At 47.5% G+C, this 14526-nt stretch overlaps 1 protein-coding gene across 2 annotated transcripts in view; it reads right to left on the bottom strand.

Moving 5' to 3' along the window:
- SPPL3 (signal peptide peptidase like 3) overlaps positions 1-14526 on the bottom strand; it is a 252056-nt gene that overhangs the window by 63960 nt on the left and 173570 nt on the right. For both annotated transcript variants that reach the window (XM_063913106.1, XM_063913105.1), the window contains exon 3: positions 9307-9395. In XM_063913106.1, coding sequence (XP_063769176.1) covers positions 9307-9395 — 89 coding nt within the window. The remainder of the gene's footprint in view (positions 1-9306; positions 9396-14526) is intronic.

Genomic DNA, 14526 nt, shown 5'->3' with positions numbered 1-14526 from the left:
CATCCCAGAATAAAATAAGGAAAGAAATACAAATTTATTTATCCTTAAAATATCTAGAGTCCATCCACCTGCCCCATATTGTAAGCAATTTCCTTTCCACCTTCCTAGCCAGGAACACAAATTTTTCGTGTGCAATAGTTTCGTTAACCAGAGATATCCAAGCCTTAGGTGCCGGGGCCTCACCAGCCAGCCACAGCCAGGCTATGCAGACCCTAGCCAGGGCACATAAATTGATGACATATCGCCTGCTGGGCGGATCTAAAGCTTCCTCGTCCACAATCAGCAGTGTACACAGCACAGGCGTACATATGGAAGAGGGAATACCTGTATCAATTATGGTACGTATAACAGCCTTCCAGAACAGAGACACGCTAGGGCACAACCAAAGCAGATGCCAGAAGTCGGCACCCATGGCTCCACACTTAGGGCACCGTGAGCTATGAGAGCCCCCAATATGTGCTAACCTCACCGGGGTCATATACACCCTATGCAGAATATATAATTGTATTTGCTGGTATCTAACAGAGGAAGTGGAGATCCGATGGGATCCCATAGCAGTGTTCCATGCATCATCTGATAACAGACCGACATCCGCCTCCCACCTACCCCGAAGAGAAGTTAGAGGGTCAGTATGGTGCATCTGAAGAATGCGACCATATATCTTAGAAACTAGGTGTCCCGAGTCCAGCGTCCGCAACCTTAATTTGACCGAGGAATCAACGAGGACCGGAGGGCCATTCGGAAACTGGGCAGCCAAAGCATGTCTCAGCTGAAGAAATCTAAAGAAGAACCCTGAGGGGACATTGTGCGCCTGTTGAAGTTGTTGGAATGAGTTAAGGGTCCCATCACTATATAAATGGCCCAAAGAATACACTCCCCAGTTACCCCGGACTTGAAGTTGACTCAGTTCCGGCAACCCATTAGCATTATCCAGTGGGGTATCAGGATCAACACCGTGACCACGCATCACAGAGTGCACCAATTTCCATATTAGGATGGATTGTTTAATCAGTGGCAGTGTGGACATTTTGACGCTACCGCAAAGAAGTAGCTGTAATGGGGAGCCACCAGGATAGTCATGGTGCATCATCAGCGAGTGTAAAGCCAGGGCATCGATGTCGCTAACCCACTCCCAGACATGTGTCAGTTGCGCCGCATAGTAGTCAAAACGGAAGTTGGGGAGAGCCAAACCCCCCAATTCCCGTGACCTGGTCAGGGTATCCAGTCTCAAACGTGCACGCTTACTAGCCCACACCAGGGAGGAAAGCAACCCATTTATTTGTTTAAAAATCTTCTGCGGAATATAAACGGGAGAGTGCCGCAAAACATATAGAAGTTTGGGCTGGAAAACCATTTTTACCATGTTAACCCTCCCCGTGACCGTTAGAGGTAACTTCCCCCAGGCCTTCACCCGGCTACGAAGATACGTTATTTGTGGAGTAATATTTAGGGAGGAAAATTTCTGAGGATCATTAGACACCCAAATGCCCAGATATTTGAAGGAGTCCACCCACCGCAATGGGAGAGCTACTAACGGGGAGGTAGGAACTTCGCCCCGAAGTGGGGTAATGAAGGATTTCTCCCAATTAATCAGGAGCCCAGAGTATCGCCCGAACTCAAAAATAATTTCCAAAATCCTAGGCATAGACTCAGCATAGCGATCCACAAACAAAACGTCATCAGCATATAAGACCACCCTGTCCTCACGGGCATCCACCTTAAAGCCAGAGATCCCCACGTCCGCCCTCAGGAGGCATGCAAGGGGTTCAATGGCCATAGCAAATAGAGTAGGGGACAGTGGGCATCCCTGTCGTGTACCCCTAGATAGGGGAAAGGAGTGAGATACGAAACCATTTACCGCCACCCTCGCCGAAGGAGAGGAATACATCAATCGAACATATTTAATAAAGTTTGGGCCTATACCAAATCTACGCATAACTTCCCACAGATAATCCCACTCGACAGAATCAAAAGCCTTAGCAGCATCCAACGAAACGACTACGGAGGAGGAGGGGTCCCTGCGGGGAATTTGTAGGTGAGTAAACAGACATCTAAGGTTAATGGAAGTCGATTTATTGGGCATAAATCCCGTCTGATCCGGGTGCATTATGTGAGAAATAACTGCATTTAATCTGCCAGCCAGCACCTTAGCCAAAATTTTAATATCAGTGGGTAAGAGGGATATAGGGCGATAGGACTCAACTCTCCTAAGATCCTTGTCAGGTTTAGGGAGAACCACAATCACTGCCTCCGCCAAAGACTGGGGGAGAGACTCCTGTGCAAAGATTTGGCCATACAACTCAAGTAGATGAGGGACAAAGAAATCCAAGTGTTGCTTATAGACCTCCGAAGGTATGCCATCCAAACCCGAGGCTTTACCACTAGGGGAGGCCCTAACAGCGGCCATAATTTCATCAGATGAGATAGGTGCCTCCAACAGGTCACAAGCCTCGCTGGATAAGGTGGGGAAACAAACGCTGTCTAAATAATCGTTCAGTTGCGATGAAGTACAATCCAGTTTGGATTCGTACAAGCGTCTATAGTAGAATAAAAATTTAGACGCCAATTGTGGAGTCTGTCTCAGGGTAACACCATCAGAGTTCACAATCTCAACCACAACACTAGTAGGTCTATCACCCCGGGCCAGGGAGGCCAGGTATGTCCCCGGCCTATCACCAGTAGCGTAAAAGGTATGGGAGGAGAAAAGGAGTCTATGCCGAGTCTTTTCCATTAGGTAATCTTTCCATTCCCTCTGAGCCGATAACCAGGCTAGCTTAGAACTGTTCAAAGAATCTTGTAAGTATTGTAATTCTGCAGCGACACTCTGGGCCTCCAGCTCAGCCTCCCGTCGCCTATAACAGGACTTCAAATTAGACACCCGTTTAATCAAACTCCCCCTCAGAAAAGCCTTGAATGTGTCCCATAAATTAGAGATAGCGTTTTCGGCACTGTTTAGTTCAAAGAATTCCCGCCATGCAGCCACTAAGTCAGAGCCGTCCCCCATGTGTACGAGCCAAAACGGATTAAATTTCCATACAGCTTGACCCCTAGATCAGTTAAAGTCTAAAGTAAAGGTCAAGGGGGAGTGATCTGAAATACCCCTAGTCTCATACCTAATACTACCAACACGGGGAACCATATCGTTCGAGAGGAGGGCCAGGTCAATCCTGGAGAACGAAGAATGAGAGTGAGAGAAACAGGAGTATTGTTTAAGAGACGCATGTCTCAATCTCCAAGGATCGACCATGCCCAACCCCGACACCACATTTGCAAAAGTGGATCTCCCAGGACACGCAGCAGATGGAGATAGAGAGCCTGTCCTTCGCCGCATCTAGCACATTATTGAAGTCCCCAAGGCAAATAACAGATATCCCGGGGAATGAGGCCATGAACCCAGCAGCCTTCTTTAGAACATCAGGAGAGTAAGGAGCTAGAAGGAGGACAGGGACATAAAATAATCTACATTTCAAAAACACATATCTCCCCCAGGGATCCATTTGTATAGACTCCAGCACGAAGGGGACAGTCCGCCTAATAAGGACCGAAACTCCACGAGAGGCAGAAGTGTGCATGGAGTGGTACGCCCATCCCACACAGGGTCTTTTCAAAGAGAGAATCCTAATACCCACCAAGTGAGTTTCCATAAGGCAGACAATATCAGCGGCATAATGTTTAATCTGTCGGAGTACCAGGGACCTCTTAACTTTATCATTGAGCCCTCTCACATTCCACGATAACACTTTAAGCCCAGCCATAGGAAATCAGAAGTATAATAAGCGCAACACCCCTCGGCCAGCCAAGTCCGCCATGCATAAGTTCAGTCACCGGACACCATTGCTTAAGTAGTACAGCAGCAAACCATGTACATTCATAACAAACTTCCACACAAAAAGTAAGTACAACCCAAAACCTTCCCCCGCCCCCATCCCTGTATACCACCCCCAACATGCAACATACTTGGATCCCAAAACTGAGTGCAAAAACCTAGAAATAAAAATAAACAAAACTTCGTAGCACCATTAACTAGTGCAAACACACCTTAATCAGGGCCAAGAATATAATGACTCTCGGGAGAAAAAAGAGGTAGCCTCCAGCCACCAACACCCCTGAAAAAATTGAGGGGGAAACAGAGATCCACCCCCTAGGTCAATCCAACAGACAAAGTGAAACATACACGGATATCAGAGAACCAGACATATCAAGCTATATATATATATATATATATATATATATATATATATATATATATATATATATATATATATATATATATATATATATATATATATATAAACCCCCACCCCCCAAAAAACAAAAACATAACAGATATCAGAGCAGGCAAGTGAATAACCATATGACCTGTCTAAACCGCGGGAGCAGAATAGCAGGGGATGAAGTAGACATCAACATCAATCAAACACTCCCGCAACCTATCGACTCGCAGTAAATGACTTATATAATCACGGCAAACAGAATAAATAACCAGGAAAACAAAAACAGGAGAAAGTCTGCCTCCAGAGCTAAGCCGGAAATTCAAGGATCCGCAAGGGCACGCCTCGCCGGGAATCGTCTGTCCAGCCATACCATGGCCTCACGAGGAGTTGCAAAAAACTTTGTTTCCCCATCAGCCACCACCCGCAGTCTAGATGGGAAAAGCATGGCAGGTCAAGTTCACGGAGTCTCCTCTTAACAGGCAGGAATTGAGCCCTATCTTTTTGTACATCCACCGCAAAATCCGGGAATACCGATATGGGCGACCCATTCCATTTTAAAGGGCCTTTGGTACGAGCCAGCCTCAAAACTGTCACGGAAGTGGAGGAACTTAGCAATAAAGGTGCGGGGAGGAGCCCCTTGGAGGCAGCGGGCGCATCAGAACTCTATGAGCCCGTTCAACGGTGAAGTAAGGTGAAAATTCCTCAGATCCAAAGGCATCCCGGAGCCATCTTCAGGAGCTAAGCCCTCTTCCTTATTGCGCCGCAGACGTCCCTCCATATCCGTCAGCTTTTTGCGCACATCTGTCATCTGAGATTCCAAAGCATCAGTGCGACGACCCAGCGGGCCGACAGAGTCTTCAACATTGGATATACGGGTCTCAGCCTCTCCCACTCTCTCTCTCACCCGCTGAAGGTCCTGATGAATAATGGAGAGATCAGACTGCACTTGCCCGATTTTGTCAGCCAGACGCGCCTCACTGGCAGTCACTGCATCCAATACTCTCTGCAGTGCTGCATCCGGAGGGTCAGAAGAGGCGGAACTATACGCAGGAGATGGGGGCGATGCCTCAGATCTTACAGTCTCTCCCCTCTGCTGCTGAGGACCAGGGTTACGGACAAACTTATCCATTGCTCCCGCCGACGCGCCAGTCTGGCGGCCTCTCACCATTTTGGACAACACAATGTCGCTCCCTCCAGCCAGCAGGATATATCAAAGCAAATACAGGCAAAGGGGGGCGCCAGCACCAACACCCTACAGAGAGGCCAGCAGGTGCAAGAGAGTATATGGATATGTATAGACAGACAACAGGGCCAGAGACTCCAGTTATAATGCAAAGTGTCCGCCTAATGGAGCAGGGAGTGTCACCCTCAAACAAAGCCATGGGATACAGAGGATCAGTCCCCCGCCACCAACCTCCAGGCACAGCAGGGAAGCCCGCGCCACATATAATGAAGGCAGGGTCAGTGAGCCAGAGGAGTAAAGCAGGAGGAGGGGAGGAAGGGTATATGCAGCCCAATAACCCCCCAACCAGCACAATGGAGGCTCCAAGTATTAATTCTCCCCGCAGCAGTGAACTAGCACCTCCTGAACCTGGGTCCCAATCAGGATGGGGACGTACAGCAGCCGGGGGGTCCGGAAAATGGCCGCTAAGGCAGGAAGAGGGCAATGCTCATGGTGGCCACGCTGTGATCCCTCCAGACGTCACACACTATTAGAGGGGTCGGGTGATGCAGTCCCACACTCCGGTGATCAATGCCCTGGCCGGCTGCAGCGGGCGGCGACGGACAGCGGGAGCCGCACTTCCGGTTTCCCGGGCAGCGCGAGTCCGCGGCAATGCAGGGTAGGCCGGGCAGCCCCACACAGGATTCCCTCCGGACACTTTAGCCGGCTGACGGTGGCGGCAGATGAGAGCCCCACGCTCCCATTCACCAGAGACAGGCTGGCCGCAGCGGGCGGCGCCGGATAGCAGGAGCCGAACTTCCGGGTAGACGAAGGCGTGATGCAGCGGTCACACGCGCCGGCCCAGCATTGATCAGGGCCCGCCACGCATACAGGGCTCCAGGACCTCAGGAAACAGCGGCAGCCGGCTCAAACACGTTCCAGGGGAGGCAGGAGATGCTCACATAGCGATGGCCCCATTATTAGACCCAGAGGGGGAGTGCAGGATATGAAAACAGGATGAAGTGGCTGGAGAGCTGCACAGTGTAAGTGCTACTCCATGCCCGTCTAGGCCACGCCCCATAAAACCTTTATTTACTGCTCATAATTTCTATTACATCCAAATGTGCCATAATAGCAGAGTTCTCCTTTCTCTTTGAGTAAACGTCTGAATATATGTAGATAGATTAAACATATTAATACTAATGGTGCCCATACACTTGTGCGATGCCCCGCGACATCGCAGGGCATCGCACCGGCAGTTCAGGTGCGATGAAATCGCACCTGAACTGCCAAAGTGATTACCATGCGATCATATGATAGATCGCATGGTAATCACGTGATGGGCACGTCACGCCGCTCCCGGTGGGTGCCCATCGCACATCACAGTGCGATATATAGCATGCGTTTTTAAAAACGCATGCGATCGCGCTGCGATTCAATAAATATTAAGTGCAGCACATACTATCTCGAGACGTGAGATTCGACCGGTGTGCCCGTGCATCGCGTCGAAAGGTACCTGAAATGTGCATACAATCCTTCGATTTCTCTCACAGATGCGGTCGAAATCGAAGGTTAGCACCGATTATCTCACAAGTGTATGGGCACCAATAGAACACTCATACAGATTAAACTGAAAATAAACAAATTAATGTTAAGCATTAGTCCTACGTATTAATTATAATTTGTGAAATTTGAATAGTAATACAAAATGGATAGTGCAAAAGCACTTTTCAGAGTAACACACACAGTTAAGCAATAGCACTGGGCATGCCACTGGCATTAAACATTTTGAATATTTTTTTTTATTTTTTGAATAGGCTTTTTATTTAAACAGACAATAAAAAAGCCAGAGCGTTTGTTTTTTTAAATACACAATTGGCTCAAACTAAGCTGGTTAAAACCAGCCAACCCTTCTCAAAATACTCTCCAATTGCTCAAATCTATGTACAACTATAAGGCGCAGATTGAGTTATGGCCAGCGCCCCCTGCTGGGTGTCTATAAGAAATGGGCGACTATCAGAGCTATTCAACGGTTTATATGATCAGATGCCCATTACCTGCAGTAGTCATTTTTTATTGCAGCCTTCTGAGGTGCAAGATAAAAAAAAGTGTTGGAAAGGGATGTATTCTGGGTGCCCAAACCTGGACTTTGGATGCCCAATCAAGCTCTTTAGACGAGCTACCAGGTACGTTAACTACTAATGGGCGAATGCTCGAAGCAACAATTGATTAACTCAGATATACACCCATTAGTATAGATTACCAGCAGTGGGAGCGCACCACAAGTGAATTGGCCCCTAATTGTTCTTCTGCATCTCTGATCTGATATTTGGGACTTCATATTGCCTTAAACCATGGTAATTATTTGAGTTGTTAAAACATTTCAATTCATTAACTAAATCATGGGCTAACTATTAAGTCTCAAGCCTTGGATGTATAGCAACTACCCAATGGGATGGTATCAGGATCCCGGTGCTTAGAATGCTGTGGTCAGAATACAAACAGAAGAATCCCAACACCTGCTAAGTAAGTAGTGTACCCTAATCCCCCATAAAACTCCCTTCACGAAACATGACCCAACCCCCCCCAGCCAAACCCTAACGCTGCCTGGTGTTGCATAACCCTAATCTTCCCTACCCGTAAATCTAACCCTTCCACCTTAGTGCCTAACCCTAACACCTCCATCTTCATGCCTAAACCTAACCACCCCCACACTTACGATTGGAATGCTGGCAGTCGTTTATTCCGGCACCAGCATTGTGATCCATGTCGGGATCCCAGTGTCGGTGTTCTGAACAGTGGATTCCGACTGCCGGCATCCCAAACGCTGGTATGCTGACCGGATCCCGTCCCACCACTATCCCTCTCATGGTTGTACGAAGACTCAATGTCCAGTATATTACTAAAGTGCTATGCATACAGTACTTATGTTACCTCGCTATAGTTCATGTAACGTTCACCTCTACACGGTAACATTCCTATCTTACTACCCTGCCATGCTTTTCTCCTTAATGGTAAAAGCCCTAAAAGGGACCTTATCTGTCAAACGCTCAAAAAAATGTATACAATAAAAAAAATAAAAAGGAATTCATGATAAGTCAGCAGTGAGAGAAATGTAGAATTGTGTGACACTGGTTGTATCAGCTGTATCCAGAACAGGTTTTTATAATGGATGGTTCTGTAACTTTATCCAACATACTGTAAGATAATAGGTCTGTGTCTTGGAACACAAAGTTGTACACTGCAGGGAGGTGTGATTTTATCCATTAGTACTAAACTATACATAGAAAGAATATGTTCTTATCTATTGCATAAGGTGGTACACTGATGTGTTTTGTTATTGTATCTAATGCACTCCAAGACAGTGTGTCTGCATATAGTACCACAAGACTTTACACTGCTGAGGGATTGTACCAATTGAAACAAGACATGATGGCATAAGATTATACCCTGAAGGACTTTATCTATTAAGATTATACCCAATTATATTTATTTCTATTAATTATACCCAATGATTTTTTTTTTCTATTAAAACCAAATTGTACACTGTATGAAAATGCATCATCTATTGCATGATATTGAACACTGTAAGGTTGGGCGATTATATCCATTAAACTTAAAATTGGACAATTAAAAAAAACCTGTTCATCAAATTATCTGTTTTATAGAGTAGCCAGTAACATTTGGCAGCCCTAGCAATGTGCCCTTAAATGTGAGACGGACATCGCCAGAAATCCTAGGTCAACAGCACTTTCCGGGTAAGATGATGTAAAACTATAAAACCTGGCTTTACCTCAGCAACCATGGAGACAAGTACAGACCTTTACTGCATGACGTCAGAGCTGAAGATAACCACATCAGACAATACTAAAGTAATCTACACTGGTATAGGTACATGAAAGTGGTTGGTAACAGGCATGTATTTCTTACTATTATTAGTGCTGTTCCCACTAAATCCTCCTTGAGAACTACTACTGTCCTTCTCCTTGTCTTGATTTTCAAAGTCCATATTAAGAGACCTAAAAATGAAATAAATAACCACAGTCACAGACATTTCTAGAAGACATGTAAAACTAACCACAAAAGGATAGTTATGATAGACTTACCATTGTTAACTCTCTTTTTGCGAGGTACATTGGTTCCACAGGAAAACATCTGGGTGTAAAGTGGATCTTGATAGAGAGGCACCAACCTGCTAAAGCTTTAGGCTGTCCCAGGATGCATTGGGGCCTCCCCTATAAACACCGCCTTCAGGCACTGAGCGCTCAGTATCGTTAACCAGTCCAATGCAGGAGCAGGCTAGAGAGAAGGTAGATGTTACTCACATAGAACCACATTCTCCCCTAGGAGAAGGTACCAGCGGCTAATGCCATACAAACTCATAGAAGCAAGGTGCGTCAGTGTGGGCGCCCTGTGGAACCAATGTACTTCGCAGAAGGAGAGTTAACAATGGTAAGTCTACCATAACTCTGCTTTTCTGCAGCAGGATACATTGGTTTCAACAGAAAAACATTGGGGATGTCCTAAAGCAGTTCCTCAAGGGAGGGGATGCGTCTTAGCAGGTATGAGAAACCGGCATCCAAAAGGAAGCATCCTGGGAGGCGGAAATCTCAAAGGCATAGAACCTAATAAAACATGTTCAACTGAGGACCACGTAGCCATCTTGAACATTGTTCTGAGGAAGCGCCACGATGGGCCGCCCAAGAAGGTCCAACAGATAGAGTGGAATGGGCTTTATTAGCAGCAGGAGCTGGGAGTACAGCCTGCGCATAAGCTTGTGCAATCACCATTCTATTCCATCTGGCCAAGGTATGCCTATTCGTAGGCCACTCACGTTTGTGGGAACCAAACAGTACATAAGGTTCGCATATCTGCTTTGAGGCAGACCAGACGGAGACCTAAGTCAAGGCCTCATTGCAGAAAAGCCAGATTCTGGAAGTTCTGAACAGAGACACCATAATTGTTATCAGCACACCAGGTGAAGTTAAAATTCCAGACCTTGTATTAAATCCAGGCATATGCCGGTTTACAGGCCTTCATATAGTTCGAATAACCACCTCGGAAATCCTTTGGCCCTCAGGAGTGATGCTTCAAGAGCCATGCCGTCAAAGCCAGTTTGGCCAGGTCTGGTAGATAAAGGGGCCTGTACGAGGAGGTCCGGGCGCTAAGTGGAAGGGGATGCTCCATCGATGGACCCTGCAGGTCTGAGGACCATTGCCGTCGAGACCATGCTGGAGCAACTAGAAGTAGTATTCCTCCTTCTTGATTGAACTTCCATAGTACCCTGGACAGGAGACACTGGATGGCTGGCAGATGGCGTTCTGCCCCAGAAAGGATTTTTGACACTTCCATCATTGCCGCAGCCTGGAGTGCCGTCCTGATGGTTTATGTATGCCACCGTGGTGACGTTGTCTGATTGTACTTGAACACTGCCCTCAGCTCCAGAAATTTATTGGAAGGAGTGATTCCTCCTTGAGCCAACGACCTTGAAAAGTGTGTTGCTCCAACACCGCTCCCCATCCCCTCAGACAGGCATCCGTTGTCAGTAGAACCCAGTCAAGGACCCAGAAGGGACGGTCCGTGTTCTTGCTGGTCCTGGATACACCAGGTCAGTGACAGGCGAACCGCCGGAGTTCAAAGAGATCATGTGAAATCAGATCCAATGAGGCAGGCCATCCCACTTGGAAAGGATTAACCTGTGTAGTGGGCGGGAATGAAATAGAGCATACTCTACCGTGTCGAAGGCCGATAACATCAGGCCAAGTACTTGCCTCGCTGAGTGTATAGTCACTCTGGGACAACTGAAGAAGCATCTTGTCCTGTACTGGATCTTCAGGACTTTTTCTGGAGACAGAAACTCTCCGACTGTGTGTCCAGGAGTGCCCCCCAGGTGCACCATGCTCTGAGCTGGGACCAGCGAAAACTTCTTCCATTTCATAAGCCACCCATGGGCTTGCAGGAGGGTTAGCTTTAATTGCAGATGACAGAGGACGACTGTGGGAATTTGCCAGAATCATCAGGTCGTCTAGATATGGCAGGATGCTGACTCCCTGGCGATAGAGATGAGCAGTTATAACAGCCATGACCTTGTGAAGATCCGAGGATCCGCAGCCAGTCCAAATGGCAGAGCCTGGAATTGGAATAGAGGTTGCCATTAGCAAACCGCAGAAACTGCTGATGCAATATGGCAATAGGTACATGCAGGTATGCATCCTGTACATCCAGGGATACTATATAGTCTCCAGGTTTTCTAACAAGTACAATGAAGCGCAGGGTTTCCATATGAAACCTGAACACTCTCACAAACTTGTTCAAAGATAGGCCGGAAGGACCCATTAAGTTACGGACAGAAACAGGGTCGATTAAGAACCTCTGCCTCCTGGGACTGAGGTACCGGCACAATCACTCCTGTACTCAGGAGAGAACTCACAACAGTTTGTAGAGTTTGCACCTATAACAGATCAGAAAGGGCCGTACTGCAAAACTGCCGAAGGGGACGTCTCTTGAACGAGACAGAGTACCCGTGAGAGACAACTTCCAGTACCCATGCGTCCGAAGTGGTCTTTAACCAGACCTGGGTGAACTGTAGAAGTCAGCCTCCCACCTTGGTATCCCCCCCCCCCAGAGGGAGGCCCGCCCCGTCATGCAGCAGGCTTGTCATGTTTTGAAGCCGGCAGACAGGCTACCCAGGATTGTTTGCCATTGGGCTTTGTGGTTTTGGGAGCACAAGATTGTCTTGGGTATGCCCATTTCCCTTGAGGCCAAAAGGAACAAAAAGTGGTACCTACTGCCTCTTGAAGAAGGATTAGTAGTGGGGAGAATATAAGATTTTAATTACCTACCGGTAAATCCTTTTCTCGTAGTCCGTAGAGGATGCTGGGGTCCACATTAGTACCATGGGCTATAGACGGGTCCACTAGGAGCCATTGGCATTTTAAGAGTTTGAGAGTGTGTGGGCTGGCTCCTCCCTCTATGCCCCTCCTACCAGACTCAGTATAGAAACTGTGCTCGAGGAGACGGACATCGAGAGAAGGATTATACACAGATAGTGGAGAGATTCACACCAGCTCACACATACAAGGCAAACAAAGCTAACCAGCTTGAAACATCAGCAACGGCTGAACAATATTACTTACCAAGTAACAAAACAGTACTTAACCAAGAACTAAGCAGTACTGAACTATGTAACCACTGCAGGATCACTAAGCGCTGGGCGGGCTCCCAGCATCCTCTACGGACTACGAGAAAAGGATTTACCGGTAGGTAATTAAAATCCTATTTTCTCTTACATCCTAGAGGATGCTGGGGTCTACATTAGTACCATGGGGATGTACTAAAGCTCCCAGAACAGGAGGTAGAGCACGGAGGCTCCTGCAGAACCAACTGACCAAACTTGAGGTCCTCAGAGGCCAAAGTAAACGTGTTCGACCCCGACCAAGTAGCCGCTCAGCAAAGCCGAGACACCCTGGGCAGCCACCCAGGAAGAACCCACCTTACGAGTAGAGTGGGCCTCAACAGACATAGGACACGACAATCCTGCCGTAGAATACGCACGCTGGATAGTGAAACTGATCCAGCGAGAGATTGTCTGCTCAGAAGCAGGACACCCAAGTTTCTTGGAATAATATAAGACAAACAGAGTCTGATTTTCTGTGACGAGCAGTCCTTTTCACATAGATTTTCAGAGCCCTTAAAACATCCAAGGACTTTCATGAAACTGAGGAGTCAGTAGCAACTGGCACCACAATAGGTTGGTTGATATGAAATGCTGACAACCTTCGGAAGGAACTGAGGACGTGTCCGGAGCTCAGCTCTATCTTCAGGGAAGATGAAGTATGGGCTTTTACATGACAAAGTCCCCAACTCCGACACACGTCTAGCAGAAGTCAAGGCCAACAAAGTTAAAGCCATCCACGTGAGAAACTTGACCTCAACCTCCTGTAGAGACTCAAACCAGTTCGACTGAGGAACTACAATACCACGTTAAGATCCCAGGGCCCCATAGGCGGCACAAAGGGAGGCTGGATGTGCAGAACTCCCTTCAAAAAAGGTCTGAACCTCAGGGAGAGAAACCAACTGTTTCTGGAAGAAAATGGATAGGGCCGAAATCTGGACCTTTACGGAACCTAATCTCAGGCCCATATCTACACCTGCTTGGAGGAAAAGGAGAAATTGTCCAAGTTTAAACTCCACCGCAGGAAACTTCTTGGATACACACCAAGACACATTTTTTCCAAAAGCGATGGTAATGCCTTGACGTTACTCCTTTCCTAGCCTGTATCAGGGTAGGAATAACCTTATACAGAATGCCCTTCCGAGCTAATATCTGGTGTTCAACCTCCATGCCGCCAAACAAAGCCGCGGTAAGTCTTGATAAGCGAACAGCCCTCGCTGCAGCAAGTCCTCCCGAAGAGGAAGAGGCCTCGACTCTTCTAGCAGTAGATCCAGAAGATCCATGTACCAAGCCCTTCTTGGCCAGTCCAGAGCAATGAGGATTGCCTGAACTCGTTCTCCTTATGAGTTTTAGAACCTTTGGAATGAGTGGAAGTAGAGCAATCACGTATACCATGGCTTGCGGGTCACTTGAACTGGAACAATACCACCAAAGCTTCTTGTTGAGACGAGAGACCATCATGTCTATTTGAGGTACACCCCAAAGATTTGTCACCTCCGTGAACACCTCCGGATAGAGGCCCCACTCCCCTGGATGGAGATAGTGTCTGCTGAGGAAGTCCGCTTCCCAGTTGTCTACTCCCAGAATGAAGATTGCAGACAGCGCCAACGCATGTTTTTCCGCCCAGAGGATGATTCTTGTTACCTCTGACATTGCAGCTCTGCTCTTCATTCCGCCTTGTCGGTTTATGTAAGCTACTGTCGTCATATTGTTCGACTGCACTTGAATGGCCCAATTTCTCAGAAGATGGGCCGCTTGGAGGAGACCGTTGTAGATGGCTCTTAGTTCCAGAATGTTTATAGGCAGGCCGGCTTCCAGACTTGACCACCTTCCTTGGAAGGTTTCCCCTTGAGTGACTGCGCCCCAGCCCCGGAGACTTGCATCCGTGGTTAGAAGGATCCAGTCCTGAATCCCAGACCTGCGGCCCTACAGAAGGTGAGGTAATTGCAGCCACTAGAGGAGCAAGATCCTGGCCT

Source organism: Pseudophryne corroboree, chromosome 1 (assembly GCF_028390025.1).
Source record: "Pseudophryne corroboree isolate aPseCor3 chromosome 1, aPseCor3.hap2, whole genome shotgun sequence".
NCBI lineage: Eukaryota > Metazoa > Chordata > Amphibia > Anura > Myobatrachidae > Pseudophryne > Pseudophryne corroboree.
The sequence above is the reverse complement of the archived record's forward strand: the minus strand, read 5'-3'. Positions and strand labels throughout refer to the sequence as shown.